We start from the raw sequence: 15,887 nt of genomic DNA, 5'->3' as shown, positions 1-15,887 counted from the left end.
GGGGCCCTCTCTCCTTTTTCTCCCCCTTCTCAATGCTCAGCCAGGGGCCGGCTACCTCATGGAGCCTGGGAGGGAATGTATTCACTGTAAAAACAGGCTGAAGTTCAATCTTCAGATTCATATGTTCCCAACTGTAGCAAAAGGACAAGGCTGGACAGTAATATCACTGACGCACACACAGGTTAAGCATGTAGAAGAGGTAGAAGCAGAGCACTAGTGTATTATTGATCAGCGCTTCATTGATCTGTAGTGTAGAGAAAGACTTGCTGTAGCAGATCTGACTCTCTAAGAAACCCAAGTTCTTTCTCTGAAAATGTGAGAAATGGATGAATGTGTCATGCCTAGAGGAGATGGATTCTGACCTGCAAATGAACTCACAACACACATTGTGTCTAAGTTTAAGCCAAAGACACACCTTGAACCATTTGCCCTTCTGTGCGCGTTTGCAAACCAACGTCAATGGCAAAGCTGCGCCTACACCCATCATTGTTTCTGTATAAAATTAAAAAAACAGCGATTCATAATGTTGCAACACTGCACAATTGGCAGGTGGCAGCAAACGCAAAAAGAAAGAAGCAAGAAGCTGCAGACCCAAAAGCCTTTGAGGTAAGTGATTAAGTCAGTAGCTATAATTATCTCGTCTTGCCTGGGCAGGACAGAGTAGGCTCTTGTTGTTTCTAAGCAGACAGGCAGGTAGAAAGGCATATCACTCACTGTACACTTTTATTTAATGACCTCCTTACTGTAAAGAATGAGAACAAGAGAGGGAGAGGTTTCCCTGTACCTGCCCCCAAACTTTCAGCAGTATGCAATCACGCAAGCCATACAAGTCAGAGAGACAGAGAGGGAGGGGGCGTGGGGGTAATTCGCCGGGAAAGAAAGAGCAAAGGAAGGGAAATAAGGAGGGAGACACAAACACAGGCAGCAAAAAGAACCAACAAACCATTGAAAGCATATCTGAAATTGACAAATTGAGTAGAGGGGGGTGAAAGGAAATGAACTGTGCTGGCATTCAGAGAAACAGTCGACTTGTTGTTAGCTAGGAAAGAGCGATGCAGGTGAAAAGGGGGTGGAGGGTCTTCGGGTGATTTATTTCCCTTGTGATTTATACCCCGTCCGTCACCATGGCATTGTCATGGTGATCATTTGTTATTTAGATTGCAAAAACAGTCCACCTTACAAAGGTAGGCGCCAACTTTTGCAGCTGACTATGTGCAAACTTGGTTGGAAATTTTATGCACTACACAGTGTTGCTTAGAGCTTATTGTATATAAATGCTTTGCAAGAAGAAATATATCCATTTTGTTCTGAATGACAAAAAGTTGAATGTTGAAATCTTAATTCCTCCTTAGGAAGTACTTTTGGCTCTTAATCATGCATGTGACAATTCTCTCTTTCACTCTTACCTTTTTGGAGAGTAAAACGATTCGAACCTCCCAGTTCTATCAATCCTGTCCTCCCTTCACTCACTTCCTGCTTTTCCTCCCCGTCTCCCCCTCGTCGTCTTCCTCCTCATGCGTAAAAGTGTGTGTCTGGAGTCTTGGGAGTCATCGCTCTGACGAACTGCCCTCCTGAACAGTTTTCAATTAAACATCGTTTATGGGCACTTTTTCTTTTATTGGCATGGGTCTGTGTTTACTCATGACAGCAGCAGCTCTGGAGTGGTTAACAACCCTGCTTACACACTTCCATTTATCTCCATCCAGTCTGTCTCCTGTCACGGAGACCAGAGGAGGCAAAACACTCTTTACAATGTACAGCCTTTTTTTTTTTTTTAGTATGTCTTCCTGTCAGTAATATACTGCATTTTCTGTTCAGCTGACATTATACAAGGAAAGAACAGGAGTTTAACTCTAAACCTGCTCATGCATATTTCTTTGAATTTTGCTGTTTCTTCTTTTTTTGTTTTAACTTTTCCACATTACAGTAACTCAAAAGAACAAGACACTTCTCCACTGTGACTCTAGATTGACCTCGTGTCCCTACATACCCAGAAGTCAGCGATGCAGAAAGAAAACAGAATAAAATGATGAATATACAGTAAACAGCTCTACAGAATGAACCACAGCTATAGGGGACAAATAATAATAAGCCATTAAAATAACAGTAACAGGCCAGTAGAGGTGGGTGGATCAGTCCAAATATTGCCAGTAGATAGATTTGTTTTTACTCTCTATCCTGTCATTTCAGTACGTAGCCAACTGAATTGTGTTGAATAAATGTATTTCATGCACCATGACAAACATTTGAACTTTTTTCTGTTGACTGTCACGTCTATTTGATTTATAGCCTATAACACATTTAAACCACAAAGGTTGACCCAGACTGCTTTAGAGACCAGCACAAGTCTCCAAAAACCCAGATTCAAAATACATGAAAAGCTTTTGAAAGGTGTTTTGTTATGTTAACTAACTATTGTGGAATAAGTAAAAAATAATCATAAAAATGTGTTCAGAATTTGCAGATTGATGATGATTTATTTAGTTATGACACACTGATCTACCTTTATAAGCTGCCTTTATAGGGTAGAAGTATCTGTATGGCCCTGTAGTTTCTTGGTATCGACTCAACTATCAAATTTTATAGGATTGCACAGCATTATAAGCCATTTTAAATCCTCATTTGTAATGTCTCCACTAACAAGTTTGCAGTCTGCCCAGACCTCTGATCTTTTGGATATTTCTTTATGGGAGAAGTATAGAACAACTGTAAGTAAGAGTTACACTGTACAGACTAATACTCGGGAACTGGGTATTTTAAATTGTTGCAAATCGAAAGTGCAATTGTAGTTATAATTCCCCCCCCAAAAAAAAAACAAAACATCTTTGCCTTAGTCACAGTGCACAGAATGAAAAATCCTGCCACTGGAAAACCCACGTTTGACACCTTGGCAGGTAATCATCAGAGTACGTCAGGGTTTAAGGCTTTTGATGTCACTGCTGACTTCATGACTGTAAGACAAGACACAGGGGGATTTGTCTGACTGATTGGGTGAGTGTGATTGCCATCACTAGGCAGGGAACATTATGACTAAGCCCATTTATAGAACACACCCAGAGCTGTAAAATATGCCATATTATCCCAGTGTAACAAACTTCACTGTTTTGGATTCCAATATAATTTTGCAAGTGCGTGTGAAACAAAACTAGCTCTATTTTCTGTAGTGGGCAATAATTAACCCTCTTACAACACACATTGTTACTCTCCTGACTCCTGCTTAGTCAACAAACACAAGTAATCTAAACTCTTCTGCAAGATGTTAGTTTTGGAGTTCTATCCCATTATCTTCCTCTAAACAATTTAGTTTCAACTCTTCTTTTTGCTATGATTACACTCCAAGAGCCGTTACCTCAGACCTTCAGACGTAGCAGAGTCAGCATATAAACTAACTGGAAGTGGAATTTGTGAATTACAGATGCTCTGACACAACCGTGCCGTTAGCGAATGTTTAGAAGATCCCACGGGGCAACAAAACACACACATCCCACATCCACACGTACATGCAGGCACATACTCGACTTGTTTATCCTTCCATGCAGAACTAGACACGGTGCCTTGCAAGCCCTTAATCAAACACAAGTAGACCCCTCCCTCTCGTGAGCACTGACCTAGCAATGAACCATTCATCTGCTACACAGTGCAAATGGTAGGTTGAGAACTTCAGCCTTGTCAGCTAACTGGTCAATGGGAAGAACTTTACTAAAATATCTGCTTCAAAGGTTGGGTATAAAATAATAAGATTAAGTTGGCGGTGGAGAGCGGATGGATGCCTTCTACTCAAAAATAGGATTTTGCCACTGATGAGGCAAAGCTGGATTCTGATGAGTGGTGAGAGTGTCTCTCAGGATTAAGTCGCGGATATGGAGGTCACCCGCCCACTTTGTTAAACTTTAAGTCAGCCACCGCCATCCTGGTAGCTGACCCTTTCTCCTCAATCCGGGTCGTTGGGGTCTTATCTCTTGTGGATGTGGGCTCCTCTGGCTTCACACAAAGCCTTATGTTGACATTCCAGAGGACCGAGCCTTGTGCAAACACAACGGGCCTCGCCAGATGGCTAGGCAAGGGAGAGCAGAGCAAGATGAAGGACGCAGAGAATGAAGTACAAGGTGGAAAGGCAGAATCAAAGTGAAAACCACTTTTACCACCAAAATGTTAGGCAACACTAGTAAATCATCCGCCTGTCACACTGCCAGATGGCCTCAATTTCAACCTTGTAGCAAATGAAGTGTCCTGTCCTGCAAAAAAACACCCACTTTCACTTTTGAACATAAAGGGGTCAGCTTGTGTCCACTGGCAGCGGCCCCATCTCCCTAAAATTGGTCAAAGCTAATATTTGAGGGTCAGTGGGTTAAGGTTCAAGACATTAGGCACCCAAACTCCTTCAGGGCTTTGGCCAGGGGTGATGGCTTGTTTTTATTGATGGAGGGCAAGAAAACACCAATGCTAGTTGAGTCCTTGGTACGTTTTCACTGGATGAGGGCAGTGTGGAGTTTATAAACCATAAACATCCATAGACAATGAAATATCAGTACGACTCTAAATACAGATAATCTTGTTGGTTGTCATATAATTAATCTAGGATTGCCAGACAAATGCATAGTTCATTTCTGATTACTCAAAATGCCTCTGAATACAGCTAAATAAATTCAAAATCAATCAGGGCAAAGAATTTTTTTTAAACATACCTGATATTTGATAAGTGCAAATTAAACACGAGCTCCAAGATTCATTTGGTTCCCAGGCTCTCGCATCACCGAGTTATTGGTAACCAAAATACTTATTTCTACCTACGTCACTGACAATGCATAAGCAGACCTGATAATGTATTTCTTGATAGAACATGCCCTATAGAAAATCAGATGACGTGTATTTGTTTCACATTAATGCTGTGACATCTCAGAGGGCATTTTGTCAAGTTGGAACAATCTAATCCTCTATTTGGTCTCCATGGAGTCCCCCCCGCCTCCCTGCCTCTGCAGCACAATAGGCAGTCATTCTGATAAAAGTCTGCAAAAGCCAGTGTGGATATCCGGCTGCCTTTCTCTTCTCTCTACCCCTTTAATGAGAGTGTATGTTGCTAAGGTTTATCCTGCCACTCTTTCTTTCCAAACCCCCTCCAGTCCTCTGTAGCTGCTTTCATCCCCGTTATTCTATGGAAAAAGAGGAATGTTTTCTGACTGACTATCTGACTTTTTCCTCCAAGCCCTTTTCAGGTTCCGGAGACATGAGGGGACACGTTTGTTAGAGGAAGGCTTGGAACTAAAGTTTGTATTTTTATTCACAACAAGTTGAAGCTTGGTAACAGAGGGGGTGGATTCCTGGTTTATGTAAAAAAAAAAAAATGCTTTAGTGTGTATGATGGAGGTTTTAGTCAATCTTCTTCTTCTTCTTCTTCTTCTTTTTTTTTTAAATGTTCATCCATCCACAAAATGAACTGTAGCAACTAGAGTTGGGTATCTTTCACATTTGAACTGTTACCAGTACCTACAATTTAGTACATTCATATTCTCTAAAATAATACATTTTACACATAACACCAGCTGCCTTGGTCACTGTTTGACAGTGTGTCTAATGTTGACATCAGTCCCTGTTCGCATACTGCAATATTAAATAGAAATGTTAGAGTCTTTGCCTTTGAAAGTTTGCTAATATACTGCCTGTTTACGATAAATAGCATTGTTATAAGAAATTTCTGTGCCGCTAGTCAAAAGACATCAACCTATTTCTCAGACAACAACTTATCCAACTACTGGTACCTAACGGCCAGATGTGGATAGGGTGGCCGCACTTACAGTTTCATCTTTATCATCATTAACCATGGGTTAAGCTTCCTCTACGATGACACACATGTGCTAACATTAGCTGTAGGTCTGTATCCAACATGGTAGACTCTTCACATTGTATATTTTGTATTTGACCAGTATTTCTTCAGATTGAATGTGTTGCCATGGTCGGCTTTGCGTTGTGTAAGATAAATGTGTTGAATTGTAAAAAGTTAAACCACACTTAGACTTTCAGGATGCCACCATTGCTCTTTGAGTTTGTCTGGTTTCTTGCAAACATTGTCTTTACCTTTCAAAGCTGTAAGGTGACTGGTGTTGTGAATAAAACTCAATTGAACTAAATTCAGTTTCAGCATGCGTGCTATTACATGGGCTTCCTCTTTTTCTTCCTCTGACCCAGGTCTACTCTGTACCCAAAAACTTAGTAGGTTTAAATAGGTGTTTAGTAGAACCGACATAATTCAGTCAGTAGACTAAAAAGTAAAAGTTAGGTACACAGTCCTGCAAGTAACTTTGGTCAGTAATGTTTCATATAGCTAACAAGTTCATATTTAGCAGTTAATTTTTCATTAAATAATTCTCTGAATCATTATCGTAAGCTACTTTATGGTTATTGTTAATAAGAAAAAGTTAACACAGCATGCTAACAATATTCTTTTTAGCTAGCACAACAGCTGTTAGCATAGTTGACTGTTGTTGCCTCACTGGGTTTTTCTATAACCCATCGGCTGTGTGTGTGCGTGCAAGCTAACCACTATTAGCCAAATGCAACCAAATCCACATCTGCCACTAACAATCACACTTGCTAATAGATCAGCTTTGATTATCTTACATCAAATAAGGTCAGACAACTGAATCCATTGATTTAAATCTATACTGATAAGAATAAAATGGAAATCAATTAGCTAATCAGAACATTAGAAGGCTAACAGACTCTTCGGCTGATCAGAGTCAGACGGATAGAGACGCAGAGGAAAGCTATCAAGAGAATGAGGAGTCCCCTATTCATTAACAAAACTGCCGGTATAACCACTGGCACAAATCCAATATCTAATTTGATCAGGTTTACTCCGAGTTTGTGATGAGCTCAGAGGTTTTGCATCTGGACAGCTTCTATCAGAAATGAAACAGAAAAACGTCATCTGCCTGTTCATAGAGCCCCTGTACATTTGTGCAGTTTGTGTGATTTAATGGCTGACAGAGTAACAAATTCCTCTCTTTACATAGTAAGCAAAGAATCCAAGCATACCAGTAGTAACAGCTAAATCAACTCTACCCTTATCAGATACAAAGCGAAAAGATATTTAGGTCAGAGGAGAGTGCAGCTGTACAACACAATGTGCAGTGTTAGGAAAACCAAACAAAGTGCCACTTGCTGCAAAACTAATCAACTTCACACTGAAAACATTTCAAAAAGCCAAACATTGGGTCGTGATATCTTTTTTTCCATCATTTATTTCGCAAATGTGGCATAAACACTTGCAAAACAACATCTTAAAGTTGGTCCAGTAAAAAAAAAAAAAAAAACGACAACAAAAATAAAATAAAATAAACCACTTTTATGATTTAACACTTTGTTTTTCAGCTTTCAATTCTGTCACGGAAATTTAAAACCTATATCTAGTCAAACTGAGGGAGCAGACTGCTGGTATGCGTTTCCAAATTCTTATGTATTTTAATCATATATAAATATCCAGTCTTCTTATTTCCTAAAGCATTGCTAAGAACGACTGGATAAAAATGCCATTAAGATCTACATAAGAAAGGGATTAGCTGACTATAAAATGTACAGTTTTTCGAAAAATTTAACTTAATATTCACATTCATATATAAAACTTACAAAACCTGGATCTTTCAAACCCACTAAAAATAGTTTTCCTGTTACTGTTGAAAGATCATTTTAAATTACCATACATTTTTAATGGATTATTTATGTATTATCAGCATCATTAATGTCATAATTTCTTCCATATTATTTTTTATATTTTTTGATTCATTAAAAAAAAAAAAAAAAAGTCAATAAATTAACATGGTACCTCGGTCCCTGAAAGCCAATACTCGACTGTGTTACTGGGTGAGTGTGAGACAGGTGTTTGTGTGTATTAAAGTGTGTATTCGTGTGTGCGTGTGTGTGGCGAGAAACATAGAACACATAACCTGTTAGCACACCTGCTTTCAACTCATATAGGGGGCGGTCGGGGTGAGGGTGGGGGTTATATCCAAGTCCATACAAAAAATAATTCATTGTAAATATATAATATATTTTTATACATATTTGAATATATTTACAAATATACCCAGCACTATACATTATACTGTGTATTTTTTCCTCCAGGATAGTTGGGAAGGTTTATCAATAAAACTGAAAAAGAAATGCATTAATATTACAAAATAAACAGAAGTTTTGCTTTTTTTTAATATTTGCTCTCCACCTATTCTTCTGTTTTGTTAGTCGCAGCTCTGTCTCTTAGTCCATTTCCTATTTGCCGTCCTCTTCTGGTCCCTTGTTTTTTCCACAAGTTCACATGAACCCATACATTCTTCCAGGAGTACACAACAGTCTTGGGATGCCAGCCACTGGAATTGGACCACCAAACATTGTTGATTGCAAAAAAGGAGAAAAAAAACACTCTGGGTATAAACATGAGAACCAAAATGAAAAATCTCTGTTTATATCAAAAGAGGAAGAGGAGAAGAGTCCCTTGGGAACATCACTTCATTCAGTCAGTACAAAAAGGCTTCTTTAAGGTCCCTATCCTCTCCTTTAAGACCTCATGTGAGCATGTCCTATATTTATATATAAAGTGTGAGCGTATGGCAGTATGAGAGTGTGACAGCAGCGCTGCCACCACCCAGTCCTGTCTGGGCCCATTAGTCCACCGGGAGCCACAGGAGGTGATGGGGAGGGCGGGTGGAGGAAATTTGGAGCGTGTTTTAAGACTCCGACAGGTAGGATTAGGGTAGGTCAAACTAGGTGGACGAGGGTGGATGAGGGCTCATGTTTTGACATTCCCGTTGATGTGCTGGTACTTGGGGAGGCAGGGCTCGTCCGGTAATGGGTCGTGGGAAAACACGGAGTCGTCGCCGGAGGAGCAGGAGCTCCGAGTGTCGGGGAAGCTGGGGGAATACTGCTCTGTTGGGGCGCACAGGTCCAGATACTCCTGCAGACACAGAGAGAGGAAAGGGAGGGTTGGGTGAGATCGCTTACACGCAGAACAAAGGGAAGGAACGTTTCGAAGACGTAAGAGGAAGAAGATCTAGAACAAACACAAGAACGCAAATTTCGTGCTGAAATCCAGTCGACGGGATTAGGGACTTTCCAGAGCATTGGGAGAGCAGTGGAGTAGAAGAGTATCACCTTTATTATGGTATTTATCCAAACCCTGGGAGGACTTATGAAATGAAACAGAAAAAAATGCAATCTTAAACTGGATACTGTATGAAAATATTTGCAGGAATAATAGGTAATAAAGTGAACGTTGGACTGCTGACTGAGCTTGAAGCTAGCAGGGCCGACCTGGACGCATTTTTCGTCCACCACAGAGTGGTTTGAGATGGATAGGATTTGGGGACAAGAGGATACATTTAGAGAAGGAAACTTGGGTAGGGATGTGGCATAAACCTCAATCTCACTTCACTCCAAACAGATCTGATATCTGACACTGAAGCGCCAGACATAAGTACTACAAGATTGTTGGGAAAAAAAATAAAGAAACTGGCAGAGCACAGCTAAATGAAAACGAAATAAGATGGAAAGCTGTTATTAATTTTTGACTTTAGCCAGCATTGGGAAGTTGTTTTGGTCTTTTCTGTCGGCCGAGGCAGCCTTCTTCCCCCCCTTTTTTTTCCTCCCAGTCTTTCATGGCTGTTATTGGGACAAGTTGTGAGGAGGAAGAGTTCTTGGGGTTTTGTAGAAAATGAGCACTGGCTTCCATTTTCCCAGCTCAACACGAAAAGGCTCATATTACTAAAGATCTCCACATCTGCCAGCGGTTTGGGGTAAAAGGGAAAGGATGGAGAGGGGGGGGGAAAAAAGCAAGAAAAAGACGCTTTATTACATTTCAAAAGTTCAAACTCAAAGTGGGGCTTTGCTGGCATAAATTCCTGAAGCTCGAGCTCCAGAGAAGACGAGTCCTGACAGCTTTCCATCGACGGCCTCTTTTCAGGTCGGCACTCGGATATCACACGAGACAGGAAGGGGAATGGAAAAAATAGTGGGCCGTCATAAGGAGCAAAGTATGGATTTGATGATTGGGCAACTTTACTTGGCCGTAGCAACTATGTTAGGCCTGGATCAAATCATCTGGCCCCTTTTTTTCAGTCACTATTTAGGCCTTATTTCAATAACGTCACGGCTAATGCACAAAAATCCTTATGCAACATTTTTCTGACACATGCATGCATTGGCAAGAGCGTAATTTGGTTTGGATGGAGAAGCTTTTGTATCATTATTATTTTATTGCTATGGAATGCTCAACTCCCATTTGCCAGCAAGGTTTATGTAGTGTGAATTCTGACCACCCAGAAATCAAGAAGACAAGCCTGCGCTCACCTCATTGGTGCTCAGGGTTAGGATGCGATCCAGATCCTCTACTAGCTGCTTGAAGGTGGGTCTCTGGGATGAGATGGCATGCCAGCAATCTTTCATCATCATGTACCTGAAAAAGAGATAATTATGGTCAATTTATTAAAAGAAAAACTCTGGGGATGAAGGGAAGGACCGCAAATTGTTTAGGGAAGTATACAGTAAGCTGCTCACTCAGATTTCTCCATTATCAAAGAAAAAAAACAAAAACTGCAGACTCTGACATTTTTTTTTTCCCCACATTGTGAAGCCCTGCTGTTGATTAGAAACATGTCTCTCAGTGTTTTGGATTTATTTTAATATAATGTGTACTCTCTGTTTATCCGCCTCTGCTATTCCCCCATCAGCCCTCTCGCTGTGGCACCGCCGCAGAAACTGTGCCATTGTCTGCTGACTGCAGAGGTCTCATTGTGAATGAGGACACTGATAGCAGACAGGCACAGCTGTGCAGAAGCCCGACTGAGTGGACACAGAGCCGCGTAGTCATGGATCTGATGGGAGACTGGGCTGGCATTCAGTCTCGATGCACGACGTGATGTGTATTTTGGTAGCAGCTCAGTTAGAGAATATGTGCTTTTCGCAGAAAAAAAAAAAAAGCTAAACTTACAGCTCGTTGGTGCAGTTTCCGGGCTTGTCCATGCGATGGCCCTCTTTAAGCAACTTGAAGAGCTCCTCAACGGGGATGCCAGGGTAGGGTGAGCCCCCTAGGGTGAAGATCTCCCACATCAGCACCCCAAATGACCAGCTGGCAACACAAGAATGAACATATATACACATTAACATGTTAACCAGGGTGTTTAAGAATGACTAGAGCAGGAAATATATATCTGTGTAAATAGTGCTCTAGAATTTGCAAACCAGTACAAATGTCCTTAAGCTTCTAATCATTTACATACATAACATTTACTTGGCTATGGGTTAGAAAATTACAACAGTGTGACAGCCGTGGTGTCAATGCCCTCTTTCTGTTGTCCAATGACTCGTGGTTCAAACGCACTGCCAGTGCTACTCTGGCCCCGATCTCAATGATGGCTTTTGTTCCCGGCTGGCCAGTTGCACAGACTCGCATTGTCTGATCGCACCACACCAAAACAAACGCTGGACCACCCACTATTGACAAAAGAGCCAGAAAAGACAAAAGAACTCCAGAGATGGCTGGTGACTATTAATTTTTAACTACTTCCTCATTGCAGCATCCGGTTGTTTAACATCATCGGCTTTCATGCTGCTGATGTCATCATCGCGTACCGAGCGTTTCAAATGAATCATTCGAGCAATGACAACACGCTTGATTCATGTTCACCCAATGGCTGCAGCTATTGTAACGTGCAGACACATTTGACAAAACGCAGTGTGTGCACATGCATTCAGGCAACCACAATCTGTGTTAGTGGTCTAACTAGGCAAGTATGCACTGAGAGGCAGGTTGGGCATTTATCAGGATCTTCCATCTGTTTACACAACCAGCCAGCCAGGTTTCTTCTCTGCTCTATCACTGCACTTGTTGACACACTCGTTTCTCCTTTCTGAGATTGTAACCATCGCTCAGCGCTTGTTGGGGAGAACAAGTTTGTGTCTACTTGCAGTCAGCCATGACGTACCAAACAAAGCAACACGCTTGGGGTCAATTTACCTGACCTGGAATGCGGCCAGGTGGATCTGTATGTACTCCAGCCAACTAGATGCAGAATCTATACTTAAAAAACAACCAGTCAATAAACATTCAGTTGGGTTTTTTTGTTCTCTATTGTTGAAATTTCTGATGACAGAATGCAGCACAAAAACCAGAGAATAAATGAATATGCGATTCGTATGCAAATATGAATACTCGAGGCCCTGACAGCTGGACTGTAAAGTCCCCATTTGTCAAAACAACAGCACACGAGTTCAATTGGAATTCATGTATTCATTTAATCTGATGTCACGTATGGATCGCTTGTCATTCTGGCGACCAGCGTAAGCGCCGCTCCAACTGCACCTCTGAGAAAAAGCCAATTACTAAAAGTGAGTGATGAATCGTAATTAGCGGTGAGCTAATAAGCAGAACTACAGTGGCCACTTCATGACTGCACCCCACCTCCCATTCAGCTCCTCCCCCTTGTACTTCCTAGGGTTATTGATTGCTGCTGTGGAACACGAAGGGCATCATGTGTACTTACACATCCTTATGTGCACAAACAATACACAGAGGCACGGACAGGAAAGAAATTCTCTATCAAAGGGCTTAGACGGATAAGTGCTATATTTAGTGTGCTACTGCTGTATGACTGAAACACACACACACACACACACACACACACACATAAAGCCTCCCTTCCCAGGGGTCAGCATGCAAGGCATTTATCTAATTGCCACATACACTTTCTGCCGCCAGTGTCTGGAGCAGAAGCTTCAAACGATGCTGTCAGAACACATAAGACTCAAACACCAAAAAGAGAGGGACGCGCTCCCTTTGTTCTGTTTTTAGAATGAGTACTCTTGATCTTAAAAAGAAAGAGAGAGAGACGGGTCAGCAATTCACATACCAGATGAATGAAAATAAGAAGAGTAGGGGAAAAGGGGGGGGGGGTATTTTGATCGTGGAACTGCTCCAAAATGATGATCCACATGTTCAAAGTGTTGCTGAATAAGGAGAGGAGAGTGAAGAGGGGATGGCAGGGAGTTAAAAGAGGCTGGATGCAGGGAGGATGAGGCCTGCACAGGGAGGCTGCAGCATTGTTGCGTTTAGAGGTGCATGGGGGGCCCAAACAAGATGGGAAACTTCCGAGCAGGGCCGGAGGAGCAGGGGTGAATCAGAGGGGGAAAAGAGGAGGTGCTGGTGGGCTCCGGGTTCCTTCTAGGCCCTTTGAAGCCGGCCAGATTAGTAACACGGCATTGGCTCCAAGTCTAGCGTGAAATCCTCACTTTTGCCACAGACTGGCCACTACTGGCCCCCTACAGCCAGTCATCCCCCTCAACCTAACACTCACCAACACTGCACCAAAAAAACCCCCAAAAAAACCCCAAACCATCACCTACCCTCTGTTCCTGTACCCCATGAAAAACAATCACTCTGACTGCAGGCTATAGAAAATAGCTGTGACAGCATCTTTTACTTTATGATAAAGCTTAATGTACCACTGATGTGAGTAAATGGATTTTGGATTATTTACAGTGGTGGGACACAGAAACACTTTGTTATATACTTACACATCACTCTGGTGTGTGTAGACCCGGTCGAAGAGTGCCTCTGGAGCCATCCACTTCACCGGGAGACGACCCTGAGGACGGACACACATACACACACACACACACACACACACACACACTCACTCAGGTGAGAGGTCAAATAAAATGTACCCCTTAAAAGACTGCCGAGCTCTAAATTTCTTGCTTCATCAGCAAGAAATTCAAATCCCTCATGACCAGGAGATCTCATTACTCCTGGAAAAGCTGATATGTGGAAGTAGTCAAGGGAATAAGGCACTAGAGGAGCGACTGTCTAGGGGAGAATGGATTTCCCTGATTCCTCAGGGAAATCCATTCTCCCCTAGACAGTTTACATTGTTAGGGCAATAGAGCTGATAAACAGGGTCACGGATAAAGAAGAGTCTATCACTGTAGCATTGAAACACTTGCCGGGAAGCTAAGCGTAGCTGACAAGGCGACCTTGGTGAGTATATATTATCATTCAGACACTAAATAGGTATTCTTTAGTTACAGATGCTGTGGTGGGCAGCAAGTTAAATACACAAAATCTGAATTTGCTGTAGTTTTCATTCATTCCATAAAGAATTATGAAGCAATTCAATAAAAGGCTGATGTAAAGTGTCCCATTCCTGTCAGACCAATGAAGATTAACAGAAATATTAAAAAAATGCAGCACTACAATGATGCCTCTGTCTTTATTGGTCCCGTTTCAATCATTGTCGCATTTGCTTGCCCTAATCTTCGTCACCGTCAGCATCATCGAATATTGTTGTTGTTGTCAGCTAGTTCTCAGCGTGATTGTGCATGCGATGAAAAGGCAATCATGCATATGAAATGAGGATGCGCAGGCAACAACGTTCTGCGGTGGGAAAGAAAGACACCACTGGGCCGCTATGGAGATGTCAATTACGGCTAAGCTGCTGCTCCCTCCCCTCTCGCTCGGTCTCTTTTCTGGGCTAATTGTATAAGTGTCGATGAAACCAAAAGAACAAGAGACTGAGGGGTAAACAGGCAGAATCTCCAGAAGCACTAGATTCACAGGCCGCCTGGGAACCTGCAGCTTTTGCCAAGACACCAGCGGAGGAAACGGAGTGAAACAGAAAGATGAGGGAAGGGAAGGAACTGGAGCAAAAGGAGAGGAGGGTGAACTCATCCCCCGCTGAAGCTCTCCAAAAAGCATCCGCTGACACGCAGAGTACTTACATTGGTCGTCTTTTTATAGTAGTCGATGTTGTGGACATCCCTGGCCAGGCCGAAGTCGGCGATCTTCATGATGTTGCTCTCTGTGACCAGGACGTTCCTCGCTGCCAGGTCTCTGTGTATACACTGAGATGTGGATTGAGAAAAGAGGGGGGAGGGAGAAGATGAGAATAAGACAATTACCTCATTCTGTAAATAAATCAACTTGGAAACAGGTGCATGCTTTATTTGGGATGGTGTTAAAGTGTCTGTGGTGCATGAAATCATCCAGAAATCTCCTGCACAAAGGGAGTGCTGGACTGAATAACACGACGCCACATCGACTACACAGTCTTCAACAAGCCTGGATCAGTAAAGATTCCTCGCATACCTTGACACATGTATGGTTGTACATATGCACTTTAGCGTGTGCGTGCGTGTGAGGCAGCGTGCTCTGTCACATTCCAACAGTTAGAGGGAGCGTAATGCTGCTTTCGGCCAACATGGCTGCACCCCTATTGTGAAAACTTAACAATTCTTCTACACAGAGGGGCTTTTGTAGTGGAATGAGAGACAATGTAGGGATTTGGGCAGAGAGGCGGGGTAAGAGTTGTGTTTTTAGGAGACAGTATTCCCACAGTGAAGCACATACAAGCTTCTACGTAAAACCTTTGTGGATACAGCACATCAAACCCTCTGTGTGCTGGCACCGAGATCTGTTTTGGCAACCAGCAAGCGTGCGATCGATATGAGAACAGGGCATTGTCTGTGTCTGTGCGTGTCCTCTCCTTACCTTCTGCGATGCTAGGTACTCCATGCCCCGCGCCACCTGATAAGTGCAGGAGACCAGATCTTTGAACGTGAGCTGTTCGTCTGAGACACGGGCGATGTCGTAGGAGTATTCCATGCCGGGTGGCCGGCGGGCTCGGAGGTACTCCCTGAGGTTACCTTTGGAGGCGTACTCGACTATGACATAGAGGGGGCCTGCACAAGAGACGGAGCCAAACAAGTGTTTGAACTTGAATTATTCCCTTTGAAACAAAGTGACAAAATTCAGAGTGAATTTTAATGAAAAACAGAACATTCAGATCATAAAACCAGCGCTTGCTTCATGGAAATTTCTGCTCAAAAACAGTTGAGAAGGGCTGTGT

The 15,887-nt window shown here is 42.4% G+C and overlaps 1 protein-coding gene across 7 annotated transcripts in view; it reads right to left on the bottom strand.

The window, feature by feature from the left end:
* Window positions 1–7,218: 7,218 nt before the first annotated feature.
* fgfr2 (fibroblast growth factor receptor 2) overlaps window positions 7,219–15,887 on the bottom strand; it is a 38,125-nt gene continuing 29,456 nt past the window's right edge. For all 7 annotated transcript variants that reach the window (XM_085478212.1, XM_085478213.1, XM_085478208.1 and 4 more), the window contains 6 exons: window positions 15,530–15,720; window positions 14,761–14,883; window positions 13,558–13,628; window positions 10,976–11,113; window positions 10,336–10,441; window positions 7,219–8,944 (listed from right to left, as the gene is read on the bottom strand). In XM_085478212.1, coding sequence (XP_085334338.1) covers window positions 8,780–8,944; window positions 10,336–10,441; window positions 10,976–11,113; window positions 13,558–13,628; window positions 14,761–14,883; window positions 15,530–15,720 — 794 coding nt within the window. In that variant the 3' untranslated portion in view covers window positions 7,219–8,779. The remainder of the gene's footprint in view (window positions 8,945–10,335; window positions 10,442–10,975; window positions 11,114–13,557; window positions 13,629–14,760; window positions 14,884–15,529; window positions 15,721–15,887) is intronic.

The sequence above is a fragment of the Copadichromis virginalis genome, linkage group LG13 (assembly GCF_057382275.1).
Source record: "Copadichromis virginalis isolate Kocher_CV1m ecotype Utaka linkage group LG13, C_Virginalis_male_GT1.1, whole genome shotgun sequence".
NCBI lineage: Eukaryota > Metazoa > Chordata > Actinopteri > Cichliformes > Cichlidae > Copadichromis > Copadichromis virginalis.
The sequence above is the reverse complement of the archived record's forward strand: the minus strand, read 5'-3'. Positions and strand labels throughout refer to the sequence as shown.